This window comes from Dipodomys merriami, unplaced genomic scaffold (genome assembly GCF_024711535.1).
Source record: "Dipodomys merriami isolate MVZ:Mamm:240054 unplaced genomic scaffold, mDipMer1.0.p SCAF_322, whole genome shotgun sequence".
Taxonomy (NCBI): Eukaryota; Metazoa; Chordata; class Mammalia; order Rodentia; family Heteromyidae; genus Dipodomys; species Dipodomys merriami.
In genome coordinates, this window is record NW_027204738.1 from 1088424 (window position 1) to 1107290 (window position 18867).

At 48.2% G+C, this 18867-nt stretch overlaps 1 protein-coding gene across 7 annotated transcripts in view; it reads left to right on the plus strand.

Annotated features, from left to right (window-relative positions):
• LOC138841576 (tumor protein D54) overlaps positions 1-17035 on the plus strand; it is a 28780-nt gene extending 11745 nt beyond the window's left edge. For 3 of the 7 annotated variants that reach the window (XM_070042339.1, XM_070042336.1, XM_070042341.1), the window contains 7 exons: positions 4139-4287; positions 5067-5126; positions 10114-10215; positions 12449-12475; positions 13399-13443; positions 14346-14394; positions 15375-17035. In XM_070042339.1, coding sequence (XP_069898440.1) covers positions 4271-4287; positions 5067-5126; positions 10114-10215; positions 12449-12475; positions 13399-13443; positions 14346-14394; positions 15375-15470 — 396 coding nt within the window. In that variant the 5' untranslated portion in view covers positions 4139-4270 and the 3' untranslated portion in view covers positions 15471-17035. The remainder of the gene's footprint in view (positions 1-4138; positions 4288-5066; positions 5127-10113; positions 10216-12448; positions 12476-13398; positions 13444-14345; positions 14395-15374) is intronic. The other 4 variants (XM_070042342.1, XM_070042338.1, XM_070042335.1 and 1 more) reach the window with 3 other exon arrangements.
• The last annotated feature ends 1832 nt before the right edge of the window (positions 17036-18867 follow it).

An 18867-nucleotide genomic window follows, 5' to 3' on the forward strand; every position in this document is an offset into this window, starting at 1 on the left:
AGGCAAAATGTGGAACTTTGCTTGCTGAAGTCCTCTGGCTCGCTCGAGGCCAGCCCAGTTTTGATGTGCTCCCTTCTGAGCATAGTCTGAGGCTAATCTGAGCATAGTCAGCTGAAGTTGCTGGGCTGCTCAGCAACAGCTTTCAGACCCAGGGTGACCACTTTGATTTTAGAATAGGTCGATGTGGAGACTGAACACAAAGTCTTTTTTTCAGAGTTGAATTTCAAGGTGAAATTTTGTGTCACTTAAAATTTTCAATTTGAAGGGCTGGGAATGTGGTTTCGTGATAGAGTGCTTGCCTAGCAGGCACGAGGCCCTGGGTTCGATTCCTCAGTACCACATACACAGAAAAAGCTGGAAGTAGTGCTGTGGCTCAAGTGGTAGAGTGTTAACCTTCAGCAAAAGAAGCTCAGGAACAGTGCCCAACGTCTTGAATTCGAGCCCCAGGACCGGCAAAAATCAAAAAAACCAAAAACAAAAAAACAATTTGAGCTGGACACCAGTGGTTCATACCTGTATTCCTAGCTATTCAAGAGGCTGAGATCTGAGGATTACAGTTCAGTGCCAGCCTAGACAGGAGAGTCCATGAGGTCTTATCTCCATTAACCAATAACAAAGCCAGAAGTAGAGCTGGTCCTAAATTCAAGCCCCAGGACCAGTACCAAAAATGTTAAAAAAAAAAAATTTTTTTTTCAATTTGAATTGGGCACAGGTGGCTTGTGCCTATCATCATAGCTATTCAGGAGGCTGAGTCTGAGGATCAAAGTCTGTGGGATTTATCTCCAGTTAACCACCAAAAAACAGCAAGTAGAGGTGTGGCTGTAGTGGCAGAACATCAGCCTTGAGCAGAGAAGCTAGGGGTACAGCTCCCAGGCCCTGAGTTCAAGCCCCAGTATTGACCCCTCCCCCCAATTTTTTTTAAACTAATTTGTGTGTGTTGTTGTGCCCTATTGTCCATCACACACTGGATGTGTGATGTTCACATCACTGCTTCTGCTGCCGCATGATTGTGGCACTGGTTGGGCCATAGGTGATCATTCTTGTTTCAGCTACTTCCCAAAGTAGAACCTGGTGTTAAGCAGGCCCTAAGGTTGTTTTTTGTTTTGTTTTTCCAAGATCAGGACTTGAAGATCTCTTGATCTGATGCTTTTACTCATTGGCTTATGCTAAGTTGTTGAGGGGTTTTGGTGGTTTTTTTTTTTTTTCCTGCTTTAAGCCAAACGCTGTTTTTTTGTTTTGTTAGTACTGGAGTTTGCACTCATGGACTCATTCTTGTAGGGTGGGTACCCTACTACTTGAGCCCTACCACCAGCCTCTTACTTTATTTTTCCCTCATAGTCAAGCCTTTTGGTCTGGGGCAAGCCTCATACCTCATTTTCCTACCTATGCCTCCCAGTTATGTAGGTCTACAGATATGAATCACTATACCCAGTTTATTTGTTGAGATGGGGTTTCTTGCCAGCTTTTTTTTTTTTTTTTTGTAGGAGAGGGCTGGGTTGGCCTTAAACTGTGTTCCTTCTTATCCCTGCCTCCCAAGTAGTATGATTACACTATACATAAACTGATTTTTCTTTGCAGCTTCTTCTTCTTTCCTTTTATGCTGGCACTGGGCCTTGAACTCAGGGCCTCATATTCTTGCTTGGCTTTTCATTCATGGCTATTAATTACTCTACTATTTGAACCATGTCTCCTATGTTGCCCAAACTGGCCCAAACCCATATTGCTGCTACAGCTTCCTAAGTAGCTTTTGCTAGAAGGGTACACCACCTTGCCTGGCTGAAAAGTGTGTGTGTGTGTGTGTGTGTGTGTGTGTGTGTGTGTGTGATTTTATATTTTTAGCATAGCTACTTACATAGAGAGTGAAGATATTCACTGACGCTTTTATGACAGAAAGGCTCCAAAGAGGACCCTTTCATTAGTCACTTACAGAAAAATCAAGTCCTTCTGTCAAGTCTTCGGTAATCCACTTCAGGCTGCCTTAAGACACAAAAGGGAATTTACGTTTTGGTCTGTGTAGCTGTCTTTTGCCAAGGCCTAGAGCTAAGCTATGAAACAGATATTCTTTTTTTTTTTTTTTTTGTCGGTCGTGGGGCTTGAACTCTGGGCCTGGGCGCTGTCCCTCAGCTCTTCAGCTCAAGGAGAGCGCTCTACCACTTGAGCTACAGCGCCACTTCCGGTTTTCTGGTGGTTTATTGGAGATAGGAGTCTCACGGTCTCTCCTGCCCGGGCTGGCTTTGAACCGCGATCCTCAGATCTCAGCCTCCTGAGTAGCTAGGATTACAGGCGTGAGCCACCAGCGCCCAGCTATGAAACAGATATTCTTATGCACAGGTGTTTCTCTCTCCCCCAGGCCCTGTTCAGCCACCTGCTGCTCTGCTTCCTCCTTGCTGTCCATACATTTCTCCTGGGCCCAGCTGAGGCTGTGCTGGCAGCATGGCCAGGTACTACCTACCAAGCCAGATGCAGTGTTCAAAAGAAAGGCAGCTTCTGTCTTGACAGCATACTTAGACCTAGGAAGAGTTTGGGTTTTTTTGTTTGTTTTTTTGTTGTTTGTGGGGCTTGAACTCTGGGCCTGGGCGCTGTCCCTCAGCTCTTCAGCTCACGGATAACGCTCTACCACTTGAGCCACAGCGCCACTTTTGGTTTTCTGGTGGTCTGTTGGAGATAAGAGTCTCATAGACTTTTACTACCCAGGCTGGCTTTGAGCCACAATCCTCAAATCTCAGCCTCCTAAGTAGCTAGGATTATAGGTATGAGGTACCGGCGCCTGGCTTCAGGAAGAGTTTTTGACCGGCCTCACTTGGTTCTCCTGAGAGAGACTTCAGACCACTGGGCAGGGGTCTGTCTGTTCAGTGATTGGAAGACCCAGCAGAACAACATGGCTTAGGGTGGGAAGTTGGAATGAATGGTTTTCTAGAAGTTGGGGTATTGGTGCCAAATAAGCAAAACAGCTATTGTAGTAGAGTCCTTTATTCATTTTTTGCCAGTCCTGGGGCTTAAACTCAGAGCCTGGGTGTTGTCCCTGAGCCACAAGGCTAGTGCTCTACCAATTGAGCCACAGCCACTTCCAGTTTTCTGGTGGTTAGAGATAAGAGTCTCATGGACTTTCTTGCACAGGCTGGCTTTGAACTTGATCCTCACATCTCAGCCTCTTGAGTAGCCACTGACACCAAGCTAGGATCTGTTCTCTCTCTCTCTCTCTCTCTCTCTCTCTCTCTCTCTCTCTCTCTCTCTCTCTCTCTCTCTCTCTCCCTCTCCCTCTCCCTCTCCCTCTCCCTCTCTCTCTCCCTCTCTCTCCCTCCCTCTCCCTCTCTCTCTCTCTCTCTCTCTCTCTCTCTCTCTCTCTCTCTCTCTCTCTCTCTCTCTCTCTCTCTCTCTCTCTCTCTCTCTCTCTCTCTCCTCTCTCGTTGGTCAAAGGGCCTGAACCCTGGGCCTGGGCACTGTCCTTCAGCCCAAGGCAAGCACTCTATCACTTGAGCCACAGTGCCACTTCTGGCTTTTTTCTGCTTATGTGGTATGGAGGAATTGAACCCAGGGCCTCATGAATGCAAGACAAGCACTCTACCACTGGGCCTGTTCCCATCCTGGGTCTGTTCTTAAGATGAACTTTGTTTCTTTTTTTGTGTGTGTGTCAATCCTGCGGCTTGAACTCAGGGTCTGGATGTTCGTTCTCTCTCAGTTTTTCTACTCAAAGCTGATGCCCTTCCACTTGAGCCACAGCTCCATTTCGGGCTCTTTGGTGTTTCATGAGAGATAAGAATCTCATAGACTTTCTTCACCTGGATGGCTTTGAACCACAATACTCAGATCTCAGCTTCCTGAGTAGCATGTCCTTTAGCTTTTCACCCAAAGCTGGTGCTCTACCACTTGAGCCACAGCTCTACTTCTAGCTTTTTGGTAATTAATTGGAGATAAATGTCTCACAGATTTTCCTGTTTGGGCAAGCCTTGAATTGCAATCCTCAGATCTCAGTCTCCTGAGTAGCTAGGATTACAGCCATGAGCCACTAGCTCCCAGCAAGTTATTTCTTTAAGTGGGAAGTTCTTAAGTAATTCTGGAACCCTCACTGTAGTGTATATATAAGGATGTCACTTTCCTTGATAGCGATGACTTGTCATGACACCCACATGTTTTACAGGTAGAAGAAGAAATTGTCACTCTGCGCCAAGTCCTGGCAGCCAAGGAAAGGCACTGTGGAGAGCTGAAAAGAAGGCTGGGCCTCTCCACCTTCGATGGGCTGAAGCAGAACCTGTCTAAGAGCTGGCATGACATGCAGGTCTCTAATGCGTAGGTACCAGCCCCAGAGTGGTCACCCCTGGTATGGCACAAAGTGCAAGCCTCTAGTGTGTAGGACCAGCCCCATCGAAAGCACTCCCAGGGGTGTGCTTCTGTCTTGGGATGGGGCGTGTGAGTGCTTGGGAATGAGCTGCCTTACAGCAATGGGCACTGGATGGCCCTTCTGGCAGCAGACAGCCAGAGGCCTTCAGTCCTTCACTGAGGGACTGTCCTGGTGTTTATTCAGAATGTAAAGTTTACCTGTGTTTAAGAAGGTGAATGGACATACTAGTAGTCCAAGCAGAATTGTCATGAAGGAAGTTTGAGGGTCCTGATTGACTAGAGCACTAATTAGGTCTCCAATCAAAAATGACTTCTGTACGTTGAAACGGACACCAGTCCTTCACATGAGCATAATAAGGTCACAACCCAGGATCTCTTTTTTTTTTTTGCCACTCATGGGACTTAAACTCCGGGCCTACGCACTATTGTCCCTGAGCTCTTTTTGCTCAAGGCTAGCACTCTACCGCTTGAGCCACAGCTCCACCTCTGGCTTTTTCTGTGGATATAGTACTATGGAATAGAACCTAGGGCTTCATGCATATAGACAGGCCTTCTACTACTAACGTACCTTCCCAGCCCCCAGGACCTCTGACTTAACATGTGACTCAGCTCTGAATTTGATCAGTGCAGCCTTTTGCCATGGTTATGGCCACATGACTTCTCTGATAACAACACATGCTTCAAGGAAAGAGGATGGGCATTTTAATATTCGGACTTTCTGTTTTTAGCTATGTGAAAACTTCTGAGAAACTTGGAGAATGGAATGAGAAAGTGACCCAGTCTGACCTGTGAGTACTTGTGCTTTGACTCCCCAGTTCTCCGTCCTGGGTCAGGGGAGCTATACACACTTGGTACCAACCTCCTTTTAGTGTTTACTGGCTATCTTTTTCTGTTTCTTCTTTTTCTTTTCTTTTTTTCTTTTCTTTTTTTTTTTTTAAATCAATTTGGGGCTTGAACTTAGGGCCTGGGTGCTGTCCCTGAACTCTTTTGTTCAAGGCTAGCACTCTAGCACTTTGACCTACAACTCAACTTTGATTTTCTGGTGGTTAATTGGAAATAAGAGTGTCATAGACTTTCCTGCCCAGGCTGGATTTGAACTGTGTTCCTAGATCTCAGCCTTCTGAGTAGCTAAGGTTGTAGGTGGGAGCCACCAGTTCCCAGCCTGTCTTCCTCTAAGTAGAAATAGTGAGACAGGGTACCGTAGCAGAAAGAGATTTACTCAGCCAGTGACCATACTCTTTTTTTGTGTGTGCTCATACTGTTCTTAAGTTCAAGGGCTTGAGCTCTTGCTCAGCTTTTTTGCCCATGGCTGCCATTCTACCACTTGAGCTGTGCCTCCACTGCTAGCTTTTTGCTGATTAATTGGAGACAAAGGTCTCAGATTTGTCTACCTGGGTAGCAATCCTCAGATCTCAGCCTCCTGAGTAGCTAGGATTAGCCAATGGCATCCAGCTCTTGTTGGTAATTTTTTTTTATTTTTATTTTTTTTGATTATGGGGCTTGAACTCTGGCCTGGCTCTGTCCCTGTGCTCTTCAGCTCCAAGGGAGCACTTTACCACTTGAGCCACAGTGTCACTTCCAGTTTTTTGTTGGTTTATTAGAGATAAAGAGTCTCACAGACTTTCCTGCCCGGGCTGGCTTCAAACTGCTATCCTTAGATCTTTTGAGTAGCTAGGATTACAGGGGCCTGGCTATTGGTGAATTTTTGTGTCTTTTTTTTTGGGGGGGGGGGCGGTCTGTTCGTTGGGGCCTGAACTCTGGGCCTGGGCGCTGTCCCTCAGCTCTTCAGCTCAAGGCTAGCGCTCTACCACTTGAGCCACAGCGCCACTTGCGGCTTTTTTCTTTTTGCTTATGTGGTGCTGAGGAATCGAACCCAGGGCCTCAGGCATGCAAGGCAAGCGCTCTACCCCTGAGCCACCTTCCCAGCCCCTCTTTTTTTTTTTTTTTTTGGTCTCTTTTCAGACCAGCTATTGGGGCTGTACAGCTTCAGTTGTTCTGAGGGAGGCTTGATGGGACTCTGTGAGCCAGGCTGACAGGATCCTAACGTCTGTTGTCTCATCCACTGTACCATTGGCTATGTGAAGTGCCAACAGTGCCTATGCTATGTATGGATAGGTGTGTGCGTGTTAGAGCTACCGTGCAGAATGCCTCCTTCATCTAAATAATAGCACATTATTTGTGTGTGCTGATTATTGTGTCCTGTCACTAGGTAGGGGAGTATAGGGAATGCTGTTGTAAAACATGGCTAGGACCTTGCACATTTGATCTGAAAGAAATGCTGCTAGACTTGGTTTGTTGTGCACGGGACCTTCAGGTCTGGTGTCCTAGCTGCCAGAAGCTCTGATGGCTTAGTCAGCTGTTGCCTTAGGTATTCCAGGGGCATGAGGGAAGTGTGGGCACTCCTTTAGAGTTACACTAAGCAGTGGCTCTGCTAGGGCTCTGGATGGCTCGCAAGCAGACTCTAGTCTGAATATCATTTTTTATCGTGTGTGTGTGTGTGTGTGTGTGTGTGTGTGTGTGTGTGTGTGTGTGTGTGTGTGTGTGTGTGTGTGTGTGTGTGTGTGTGTGTGTGTGTGTGTGTGTGTGTGTGTGTGTGTGTGTGTGTGTGCGCGCGCCAGTTATGGGACTTGAACTCAGGGCCTGGGCACTGTTCCTGAGTTTCTTTTTGCTCAGGGTAGCACTCTACCACTTGAACCACAGCATCAATTCTGGCTTTTTCTGTTTATGTGGTAATGAGGATTCGAACCGAGGGCTTCATGCTTGCCAGGCAGCACTACCACTGAGCCACCTTCCCAGCCCTGAAGATCATTTTGGGAGATGTTTTGTGCATATGTGAGTGAAACCACCTGACATAGAACTGCTAGAACATTACCTCAGTGGTTTTCTGGTCCCTTGGAGAAGTTTGAGGCTCAGTGTATAAATGTGGCTGATGGGATGCCCCTTTCCAAGCATTATCCCATTCCCCTGGAGTCTTCACCTGTGACTGTGTTGGTAAAAGCTGTCATGATGCTGTCTCCGGAGCTGGAGGCTTTTCTGCACTGAGAGCCCAGGAACACAGTGCACCTTAGAGGCCAGAAGCTGAGCATGTTTGCTGTGCCATGCCTCTGCCTGGGAGGGACCTATTCTGGTCAGGCTTCAGGAAATAGACTACTGGTAGGATTTGACACCTGTAGTTTTTGTAGGGAAAGGTGAGCTCTTGAACTTCAATGAGCTATGTGTTTATAGATTCCTTTTAGCCAGCAGTGCCCTAAGCAGGCAAGAATAGAAAGTAGAGCTCCTGTAGGTGCTGTGATGTCTGCCTCTTTGGGCGTCGGAAAGCTGTGTGTCATTTACATAGCTGAGAAGCCACTGGACTTCTCTTCTTAGCCACTTCTGTAAGTGGGAGCAGCTGACTTCTGTGAGTCATGAAACTTACCTTGTTGTATTTCTTTTATATAGTTGTATCTGAAAGCCTGCAGTTTATAGTTGATGCATTTTTTAATTCTTCGGGCTATCGATGGCAGCATAGCTAAAGAGTGTCAACCATTGCCAGGTGCCCATGGCTCAGGCCTGTTATCCTACCTGCTCTGGAGGCTGAGATCCAAGGATCATGGTTCAAAGCCAGCCCAAGCAGAACAGTCCCTGTGAGACTCTTATCTCCAAGTAGCCACTCAAAAGCTAGAAGTAGAGCTGCGGTAGAGCAAAAGAGCTCAGGGACAGGGCTCTGTCCTTGAGTTAAAGCCTCACACCCCCCAAAAAAAAACAAGAAAAAAAAATGTTAACCAAGCAGTGAGATAGGAGGACTCCCTTGGTAAAGAAGCCCCTGCTTCTAGTTTTGCAGGCTGACAAGATGGTCCAGTTGTCTGGCTGGCCCTACTTGAAATGAGGCAGCCTTGAAAGGACTCTTAAGAGGTCTAAATAACTATCCAAAAAAAAAGAGCTGCCTGGGGAGCATAGCCTCGCCTCCTCATCCTTTTTTTTTGTGCCGGTTGTGGGGCTTGAACTCGGACTGGACGCTGTCCCTGAGCTCTTCAGTTCAAGGTGAGCATTCTACCACTTGAGCCACAGTGTCACTTCCAGTTTTCTAGTGGTTTATTGGAGATGAGTCTCATGGACTTTCCTGCCTGGGCTGGCTTTGAACCTGGATCCTCAGATCTCAGCCTCCTGAGTAGCTAGGGTTACAGGCGTGAGCCACCGGCACCCGGCTCATCCTTACCTTGTAATGATTTCCAGAGCATCAGTAAGTGTATTTGCATGTGTGTCTGTGTGTTTGTCTGTGTATGTCTGAGTGTACAAGGCACTGGAACTCATGGAACGGTTAGAGATCTGAGATGATTTTTTTCCCCCTTTTCTATTTTCCTTGGAGACAGAGCTAGCCTAGCCTGACCTCAAACTCAAGGTCCTCTTGCTTCAGCCTCCTAAGTTCTGGGACTTAGATTTTTATCATCAAAGCTGCTATATTTCTGTATTTCTCCCTTTTTTTTTTTTTTTAATGGGGCTGGCAACCCTAAATTTGTATTTCTGCAACTAGATGTTGCTGTTTTTGTGATCTCAGACCTGGTATCTTATACAAAAAGACCTTGGTCCCAGTGCTGCTCTATTGCTTACAGATAGTTTTGCTTCCCTGCTTTGGTAGGAAAGTGCCAGGTGACAGGCACAGATAATGCCATCCAGGCCAGGAAAAAGCAAGGGAGTCCTTTGTGAGCTGCCAGACATACCCATGTCCAGCCTTTGTCAGTCTGCTTGTTCTGTGGCTGACAGATGCTTTCAGGATCTCCTGCAGGGAGTGAGAGGAAGGTTTTGGAAGGCCGGTACTGGTGCCTGCTGTGACCTAGTGACACCAACAGGGATTGGAGGAGCCTTAGCTTCTGGGGAGGCTGGTCAGCTGCTGCCCCTCAGGCCTGGCCGAGTTTTCTGGGAATAAACCCTTAGAGTTTCTCTGGTTGTGCTAGATGACCTCACCTAGTCCACTAAGCTCTAAGTTCTTCCAGCCTTTCAGTGAGGCTCTGTGACCTAGATGTGTTCAATTTGGGGCTTGGTCATAGGTTTTGTCACTAAGGCTTCCAGGTCTTTTGCAAAAGCCAGCCTTCTTACATGTTGACTTTCTTGGTAAGCCTCGGAGTTTCTTCCATCCCTAAGTTCCTCCTGTTGGTGTGGAGGGCACCGTGGGCTCCTTGGTGACTACATGTGGATGGATAGGGTAGGAGAAGGAAAAAGAGTTAAGACCATATGCACTTTGGAGGGAGTGTGCGAATGGAGCTTCTGGAAGGACGTTGTCAGACAGTGCAGAGAGTGAAGGACTCCTCAGTCTGGAGAAGCTACCACACAGGTGCAGTTTGTGCTGGGAACATCCTCCATGGGTGCATGGAGAAAAAGAGAAAGGGAACCTTTGAGTTGTGTTTGCTTGGTCCAGGAGTTACAAACGTTTCTGGCTGATTTTGTCTGTTCAGGCATTTTCTTAATGCACTGGTGTGCATTCAGACCCAGTATCTCTTTGGCTTGTTTTCTCTGTAGCAGGCAGGTGTTGCATTTCTCAAGCAGTCCTAGGTGCTGTGGGAAGATGAGAAAGTAAACGAAGTCTCAGATGATATAGAGGTGGAGCTGGAGTTATGAGATGAGGACATGAGCCTGCAGGGCAAAGACCCCTAAGGGCAGAGGAGCCAGAAGAATGAATGCTCCCCCTGTGATGTGGTGCTTACCACCAGCCAGACTTCTCTCTTTTCCTTTCTTGGTTGTTCTTGTGTTTTCTTGGCTGTCCTTGCTGTTTGGTGGTTCTAATGTGTGTCTTCTTCCTAGCTACAAAAAGACCCAGGAAACGCTTTCACAGGCGGGACAGAAGACATCTGCTGCCTTGTCCACTGTAAGCTCCGCGATCAGCAGAAAGCTCGGTGACATGAGGTGAGCCCCTCAGCCTGGTCGCTTGCAGCCCGCGTCACGGCCTGGACCAGCCTCCCTGTGGACCTTTTAGGGAAGGAGGTGCTTCCTGCTGGCTCACCTCTGTATTCCTGGGGGGATCATTAGTCCTCAGAGTAGCTCTTGATGCTTAGGTCTGGGGAGAGGTCTCTCTTCATCCGGCTCTGTAAAGAGGCAATGATACAGTGTGGAAATTAGGATCAGGAGGGGATGAGGCAGAGCACAGCCTGTCTCTAGGACCAGCACAACATTTCCTTAGGATGTTTGCCTGGCCTAGGGCTGGCCAAGCTACGAGGTGGTAAGCCTTCTGACAATTGGGCATGCCACTGCTGTCCTGTCCTGGCTCTCAGGGACTGACACGGAGGTGAGGCAGGGTTTTCTTGGAACCACTGTGGGAAGATGCCACCCCCTCCTTTTTGAACGTGTCCATCTTACCCAAAGTGCACTGGATACGCGAGTGCCTATCTCCATAAGGAGCGCTTGCTTTTAATTCTGGGTGGCTTACTCATTTTAAGTGTTCTTTCTTCTGAGTTTGTTTAGAGCATCCAGGTGGAAATACGGTAGAGCAAGCCCCGGGTGCTGATGGGAATGTGAGCCATATGGTTGGCCATTCTTATATAGCCTGCCTTTTATGGGAGCACAAGGACCTGCTACTACATCTTCACTGTTCCTTCTCTGCTAAGGAATGCAGCCTCCATTCTCCACCTAGAGCACTAAGACTTACCCCCACCCTGGGTGTACAGCCTCTGGGCCCTGGCAGGCCACTGTGCTAGCAAAGTCTTGTCTGGATGCCTGGCTTCACCACCTTGGCATGAATTGGGCCAGCCAGGGTGAGCAAGAGCTTCAGAAGAACTGACTCTCTTCTGATGGTTGCTTAAGTACCTGAAGGGTTTTTTCATATGCTAATGTCTCCCCTGAGAGGGCACTATTGTTGGTATGTGTACTAATTGTGTGAACACTGACCTCTTGGGGCCCTGGCAGATCCCAGTCATCTCACCAGATGGTCACAGTAGTTTCTGAGGCCAAGTCCATCAGCCTCCTAGTTTAGTGACAGTGACTGAGAGTTGAGGGCTTCTTGAAAATGACATCCAGACGTAGGAGGCCCAGCATGAGCATGAGTTTATAGGTAGATGACCCCTTATGACCCTTTCTGACGCTTGGGTCCAGCAGGTTGGTGTGAGTACAGCAGGCCCTCCTGAGGCAGTGCTTCCCGGGCCCTTTGGTGTACCCTGGGGCTACAGGTAACGGGGGGGGCGGGGAGGCTGGAACTGGGTTTGTGTCACAGTGGTTTGCCCTAGGGTGCCCACTGGCCTGTGACCACCTGGTACAAGAGGCACCAACCCTACTTGCATCCATGTAGAAGTGAGTGGATTCTTGAGGGCTGCCTTCCATGTTGTGAGTGGCCTTCTTTGACTTTAGGCACGTTAATGGTGGGAGTCTGAATGTGCTGCAGACGGATGGCTAGCCTGCTGTCCCTGTGCCAGAAGCCACTTTTTTTTTTTTTGGTCGGTCATGGGCTTGGGCGCTGTCCCTGTGCCCTTCAGTTCAAGGCTAGCATCCTGCTGGTTGAGCTACAGCGGCATTTCTGGTTTTCTAGTGGTTTACTGGAGATAAGAGTCTCACGGACTTTCCTGCCCCGGCTGGCTTTGAACCGAGATCCTCAGCTCTCAGCCTCCTGGTAGCTAGGATGACAGGCGGGAGCCATCAGCGCCCGGCTAGCAGCCACTTTTATACATAAATGTTTCCAAGCTGGCCTCTCTGAAGTGACAGCCTAGAACAGAAATACTTGCCGTTGAGTGTGTTTTAGGTCTTTTTATGATGCTTTTGTTCCCATTTAGCATTAGAAAACGTAGGCCACTCCATGGACGTAGTGTCAGACCAGCCTGCTGGTAGCACAAACCAGCTTCACTGTAGCACATGCTCTTAACCTCCACTGTGTGGACACGGAGCCTCCCGTATACGTAACTGTGCCCAGAAATAGAGAACCATGGGCCCCTTAGTTGCTGATTGTGCTCTTCTGTGAACCTCTTTGGAGTCACGTGTCCTTCCATCTCTGCTGGTGTGAGTACTGGAGGGGCCGTTGGAGTTTCCTTACAAAGCATGAGCAGAGAAGCCTGAGAGGCATAGGGCTGCTGAGGGTGGGTGGGGCTGTCTTGTGGGTGCTGGCCGCCTCTGCATAATGCTGCTTTTCTTCTTTCTTCCTGTGGCCACCATTCAGGGCTCATCCGTTCTCGCATTCCTTTAGGTAAGAGTGATCTCGGACAAACCTGTGGAAGGCTTTTTCTCTGTGGGTTCCTTGGGAGCTGTGCTGGGTGGAGGTGGGTGAACTGGTGTGGTGGACACACTGGTGGATGGCTTTTTTCTGAAGCAGGGCTCCTTGGGAGCTGTGCTAAGTGGAGGTAGATAAGCTGGTGTGACAAAAACTCCCAGCAGGACAGCACCCACCAGGCAGCTGCTGTTTTGAAAGCAGCATGGTCCATATAGGGCTACCATCCCTAGCTTCCCTGGCAAGTGTATCTACTCTGGGTGCTTGGTGGACACATGTCATGCGCTGCTGCTGGACCTGAGTGGCTGACCTGGCCTGGCACAGTGACTGTGTCTCAGTGTTTGTTTTACTCCTGAGGAGAAGCACTCTTCTGTAGGTGGTGCTGCTCCCCTAGCCCTCTGTTCCCTGTCCTTTCAGACCCCAGGTCCTGTCTCCTTCTCAAGCTGGGTTTTCTCTCATCCCCTGTAATTACCTTTGGATAATCCTTGACAGAGGTTCCTCCCCTGTGCTGATGTGGTAGCAACCAGGTGCCCTTGTTGGTTTTGGAGGCCAACTACCAAATCTATGTTTTTCTTTCACCAAGAGATCATTTACCTTGCTGTGAGAGTATCTGAAGGTTCTGTGGACTGAATGTTTCCAGCAGCTCCAGGCGTAGGTCTCCTCACAGCTTTCCTATTTTAAAGGTCTTCCTCTGGTGGCCTTGGTACCTCCTGTGGAGGCAGGAGGGAAGCCTAGGGCAGCTCTCCTCCTAGACATTATGCAGAGGGGCCAGTATCTCTTCCAGGGTCCTACCACTTCCCCCACTTAGAAGTTTATGTGTAACCAAGGCTGGCAAGCTTGTGCTGGTCTAGCTCCCCCTGCTAACTCTTAACCTCCTTCTCTGCTTCTACCATGCTTCCAAGCAGCAGCTATTCCATCCGCCACTCGATAAGTATGCCAACCATGAGGTAAAGTATACTTACTTCTGCTGTTCCAGAGTCATCCCTGGGTAGGGGCAGGGCAGCTCTGTCAGTTATACCACGTACTTCCTCTTTCTCCCAGTACGGGAATCCCCAGGGCAGGGTCATTCCTCTGGTGGCTTCCTTTTAGCTAACGGCTGGCAAGGAAGAGCTAGAGGGAATGAAACTCTCCCTGAGGCTTCATAACAGCCCTATCCAGAGCCTGGCAAACATGGTCCTGGGCAGAGAGCCCACTCTCAAAAGCGGCTTGCAGGAGAGTCCTCATGTCTCTGAGCCCCATGGAGATAGTCCTCAGAACAGTGTAGCTTTGCAGAGCCCATTCTTGTCAGGGAGACTCTGTTGGGGACTTGGTTGTATGAGGACTGGTGGGATGGAGGCTGCCTGCTTCCTTAGCCCTCCACAACTGTCCTCTCTCTCCTGTTATTTGACTTCATACAACAAAGGCCCTTAGGCCTTACCCTAACCCCAGTACAGAAGAGCCAAGGAGTCTCCACCCCTTCCCCTAGATTTTGAGGACAAAATCTAGGGCCTTATGTGTGTATTAAATAGATGCTACCACTGAACTACATCCTCAACCCAGCCTGGGACGTATAGAACATCCTGCCCAGAACATGGTCAGGGGGTTTACATTGCTCCTGTGTGACATTTGCACCTTCCCTGGAAAGCCCTGACGTGGTCCTGGATAGACTATGCGAAGAACACCCCCCCCCCCCCACACACACACACAGATACACCACACTCCCTTTCTGGTGTGTCACATTGTTGCAGTGGAGATCAGGTCCTTGTTAGGGAACCATCTAGGTATGATCCTAACCCTAAAGTTCTTCAGATTGAGGAGGGTGGCACTGCAGCTGCTCACCACACAACACTTGTCCCCTCTTTCTTTAAAGGAACTCTGCAACCTTCAAGTCATTTGAAGACCGAGTGGGGACCATAAAGGTAACTGTCCCTAGACTGTTGGTTCTCATATTTATGTTAGGTTTTTAAAAAGAGGTAGCCGAGTAAGGACATCACCACGCATGTGGTATTCAGGTAAGGGGTAGGTTTATTCATCGTTCCGGCTGGCACCAGGCCATCTTGATCCTTTACACAGTGGGGAAAGGCCTGGGAAAGAGATCTGGGAGAGCTGGGAAAGAGAGGAGAGCTGGGAAAAGAGAGGAGAGTTGGGAAAGAGAAGAGAAGGAAAGAGCTGAGAGCGAGCTAGAAAAGAGCAGAGAGAGAGAGTAGAGAGAGAGCATCTGGGCCTGGGCTAGGCCTTATCTAGGGTATGGGCGGAGAAAGCTGTGGCCACATCAAATTCAGATGTGACCTCAGCGGATGCAGATGTGACCTCTTCCAGGTGTCCCAGTTGCCTAGGTAACGCAGGTACTGGGGTGGAGACTTTGCTGCAGAGGGTGGAGTCTGCTAGCCATCCAGGAGCGGACCTTACAGATAGGACCTGTCACATCAACTTCTTTAGTGTTGTAAACTCAGATTGCAAGAAATCATGCAAAGGTTCCTTGAACCCTTTATTTCATGTCATTTCCTGCAGTAATGATGTCTTGGAGAACTTGGGTGCAATCTCATGACTAGGACAGGAAACACAGAATGTCTGTGTTCACCAGGAACACACTATCTGTAGCCAAGCCCACTTCCTCCTGCCCCTGCTGTGCCAGCCGGTAATCTGTGCTCCATTTTGTAACTTGAAGAAAGTTACTTAAGTGAGACCTCAGACCTTTGGGGACTGGCTTTCTCTCCATTCTGTCTAATTTTCTGGTGACCTCTGCAGGTTGTGGTTGCCTGTCAGTAACGTATTCCATTCTATTGCTTTGCAGTGTTAACACTGCATAAACCTAGGTAGACAATTTAGCCTGGGCTAGTACCTACCTTGTATGTGCACGTGTCTTAGGTTTTTTCTCTTGATCTTTTCTCTTCTGTAGTCTAAGGTTGTAGGTGGCAAAGAGAATGGCAGCGACAACCTCCCTTCCCCGACGGGGAGTGGTGACCAGCCCCTGCCGGATCACTCACCTTTCTAAGCCTGTAAGAGCTCACCAGCCACAGAACACATGCAAGCATACCTCCTCATCACATCTGCCACTCTGCCCAACGGAACCACCAGCCAGGGCCCGTGAACAGCTGGTTTTGAGGACAATCATGCTTGTCTACGTGCAGATGTGGCTGCTGCCTTCGCATGAGTTAGAGAACACAGTCTTGTACATAGATGTTTTACACTAAAGTTCATAGATGAAGCAGATCACTGTGCCATCCTTTCTAGAGCAACAGGAAGTGGGCAGGGTGGAGGGGTACTGAGCCAAAGCCCTTGCTTCCTTTGGAAATTAGCTCACCGAACATTGAAGGAGGAAGTTCTGTGAGTATAAAATGAGTGACATTTTCTGACCTTTCCCCCTTCTTAACTTGAATATATTCACAGGAGATTTACTGCCTGGTCAAAGGTTTTATTTTGAGATGCTAGATTAGAAGACTGTTCATTTTCTGAGACTCTAGAAAGGAAACATTGTCAGCTGCTGCCTGATTGTTACACTAATGACCTGGCTTTGACAGAAACAGATTCACTATTTTTTAAATGCAACAGACTTTTCAAAAATTAAAACTAGGCAAAACAGCTTTAGCCTCATTGTTAGGGAATATTATTTCTTTGGACTTAAACTGAAATTCAAGCCTTACATCGCCTTATGCTTTGTTTATAATCTTTTTATATATAAAAAATAAGAGTTCTTTAGTGGGTTCTGAGCACTCTGTAGACTTTTACATGAGGATCTTGTTGCACCCTGCCTGTTTGTTACCAACCTATGTGTTTTATTTCACTAATACCCTTTCTCCTAGTATGCAAAAACTGCTTCTCTCAAAACTCGCCCTGACTCCCCACACTGGCCAAAAACCTCATGTGCCTGTGTGTGGGGCCTGCAGGCTAGTAAGAGAAGGGAGGCTTTGTCCTTAGCATCCTGTGAATGACACATGTCCAGCATAGTGCTTCCTTCCTTGGGCCTGGCCTGGCTGGTCCAGCTGTAGCTGGTGCCTCTAGCCTGCCTGTTTACTGAATACAGGATGAGCGAGAAGCAGAACTAGCCCCACAGGTCAGGTCAGGGGTGAGGTTATGGGTCAGTCCAAACCCTGTTGTAGTCTTTTCTCAGAAACTACAGAAATTTCTTCCCCATTTTTAATTGCCACACCTTGACAAAGTTTCTCACACCAGGACCCTTTAAGAGGTGTGGTCTGGAGCAAAGGCCTAAATGGCTCTTAGCAGGGCACTGGGACAGTGCTTGCTGTGTGCATGTCTGTGTACTCTTCCTGGGGAAAAATGACTGTTTAGCTCACAGTGTCCTTAATGGGACACTGCAATGGGACTGTACGATGTTTTCTGGCAACCAAGTGCTCTGGCTACTTTGGACACCCTTGGGGGACTGCACTACACCATGATTAGAATACTTGGGGCTGGAGAAGAGTACTATTTGGTGTCCACTTTCCAGAGCTAAAAACTTATTCGTGTGAGTCGGCAGTGCAAGTGCAGGTCACTGATGTGTCTTCCTACAGTGAATAATGGGAAATTTGTCAATAAAGCGTTCTTTTGGGGGAAAATCCACATGTGTGGTGTGTCTTTTGGACAGTAGGAGTGGAAAGTGAGCATGTAAGGCCTTGGTGTCATAAGCCCCACATCCTTGGGAGAGGCAAGCAATTGACAATTAGAAGGTGGCTCGTACCTGTAATCCCAATTGAGTTCTCCCCTGAATCTACCCTATTTTGCTTAATTCTTTTATGTCAGTAGTGGGGCTTGAACTCAGGACCTGGGCATTTAGGATTACAGGTGTGAGCCACCAGCATCTAGCTTTCCACTAATACTTTTGTGTACACTAGCCTACCACCCTGAAGTGTTTACTTATAAGTTAATTCTGGCTTCCACATAGGAGATGAAACGTGTATCAGTTGTCTCTTTGGGCCTGTCTTATTTAACATGATTTTTTCCCAGGATTTTCCATTTCTTTGCAGTGATGTAATATCATTCTTTCTGATGGATGTGTAAAATTTCACTGTAAATATGCCACATTCTCTTGATCCATTTGAAGAACTCCTTGTTTAAAAGTAATTTATTTACAGCGTTCAAAGGTGAAAGCTGGCTAGGTGCTGGTGGCTCACGCCTGTAATCCTAGCTACTCAGGAGGCTGAGATCTGAGGATCACTAGCATTGAGCACAGAGAGGCTCAGGGACAGCGTCCAGGCCCTGAGTTCAAGCCCCAACCAAAAGAAAAAAGAAAAGAAAAAAATAATACTATCCAAAGAAGTGTTCAGAAACAAGCTACCATTTCCCACCTACTTTCTATGGCAACTGTTATGGAATGTCACCCTAGTGTCTCTTCATGCAAAAAGATGGGAATATGAATATGTATTCTTGGTATTATGCACCCTGCGTGTGTGTGTGTGTGTGTGTGTGTGTGTGTGTGTGTGTGTGTGTGTGTGTGTGTGTGTGTGTGTGTGTGTGTGTGTGTGTGTGTGTGTTATGCACCCTGCTCGTGTGTGTGTGTGTGTGTGTGTGTGTCTCTCCCTCTCCCCTGGGCTTGAATTCAGGACCTGGGTGCCGTCCTTTAGCTTTGTCACTCATGGCTGGTTGGTGCTCTACTACTTGAGCCACAGCTCCACGTTCCACTTTTGTAGAGTTTCACAGATTTTTCTGCCCAAGCTGACTTCAAACTTGATGCTCAGAACTCAGCTTCCTGACAACTAGGATTCTAGAGGTGTGAGCCACTGGCACCAGCTTGCTTTTCACTCCTCAGTGTGCTCCGCTAAGATCACTACTTAGCTTCACCTCTAAAGACCCTTATGGAAGAGGAGTCCAGCCTTTCCCTTGCTGCCTGTGATATGGTTCCCTGCCACCTGGGGAGTTCATTGTGGGAATCCCCTTTAGTGATAACATCAGTTCTCTGTTGTGAACTGGCCTAGATGTAACAGAAAGTGGCTCTGTGGCTCTAGTGGTAGAGCGCTACCCTTGAGCTGAAGAGCTGAGGGACAGCGCCCAGGCCCAGAGTTCAAGCCCAGGACCTACAAAAAACAAAAAAAACCCAAACTTCCTGGGTCTAAGTATGCTGTCAAGGCAGAAGCTGCCTTTCTTTTGAGCACTGCATCTGGCTTGGTAGGTAGTACCTGGCCTGGGTGTAACTGCAGGAAAGTTTTAAGTGGCCTTGAATCAACACTAGAGTGGGCTTTGGGGGGGGGGGCGGGGAGTCCGGTCGTGGGCCTGAACTCTGGGCCTGGGCGCTGTCCCTCAGCTCTTCAGCTCAAGGCCAGTGCTCTACCACTTGAGCCACAGTGACACTTGCGGCTTTTTTCTTTTCGCTTATGTGGTGCTGAGGAATCAAACCCAGGGCCTCATGCTTGCCACTGAGCCATCTTCCCAGCCCCTAGAGTGGGCTTTGTGGTAAC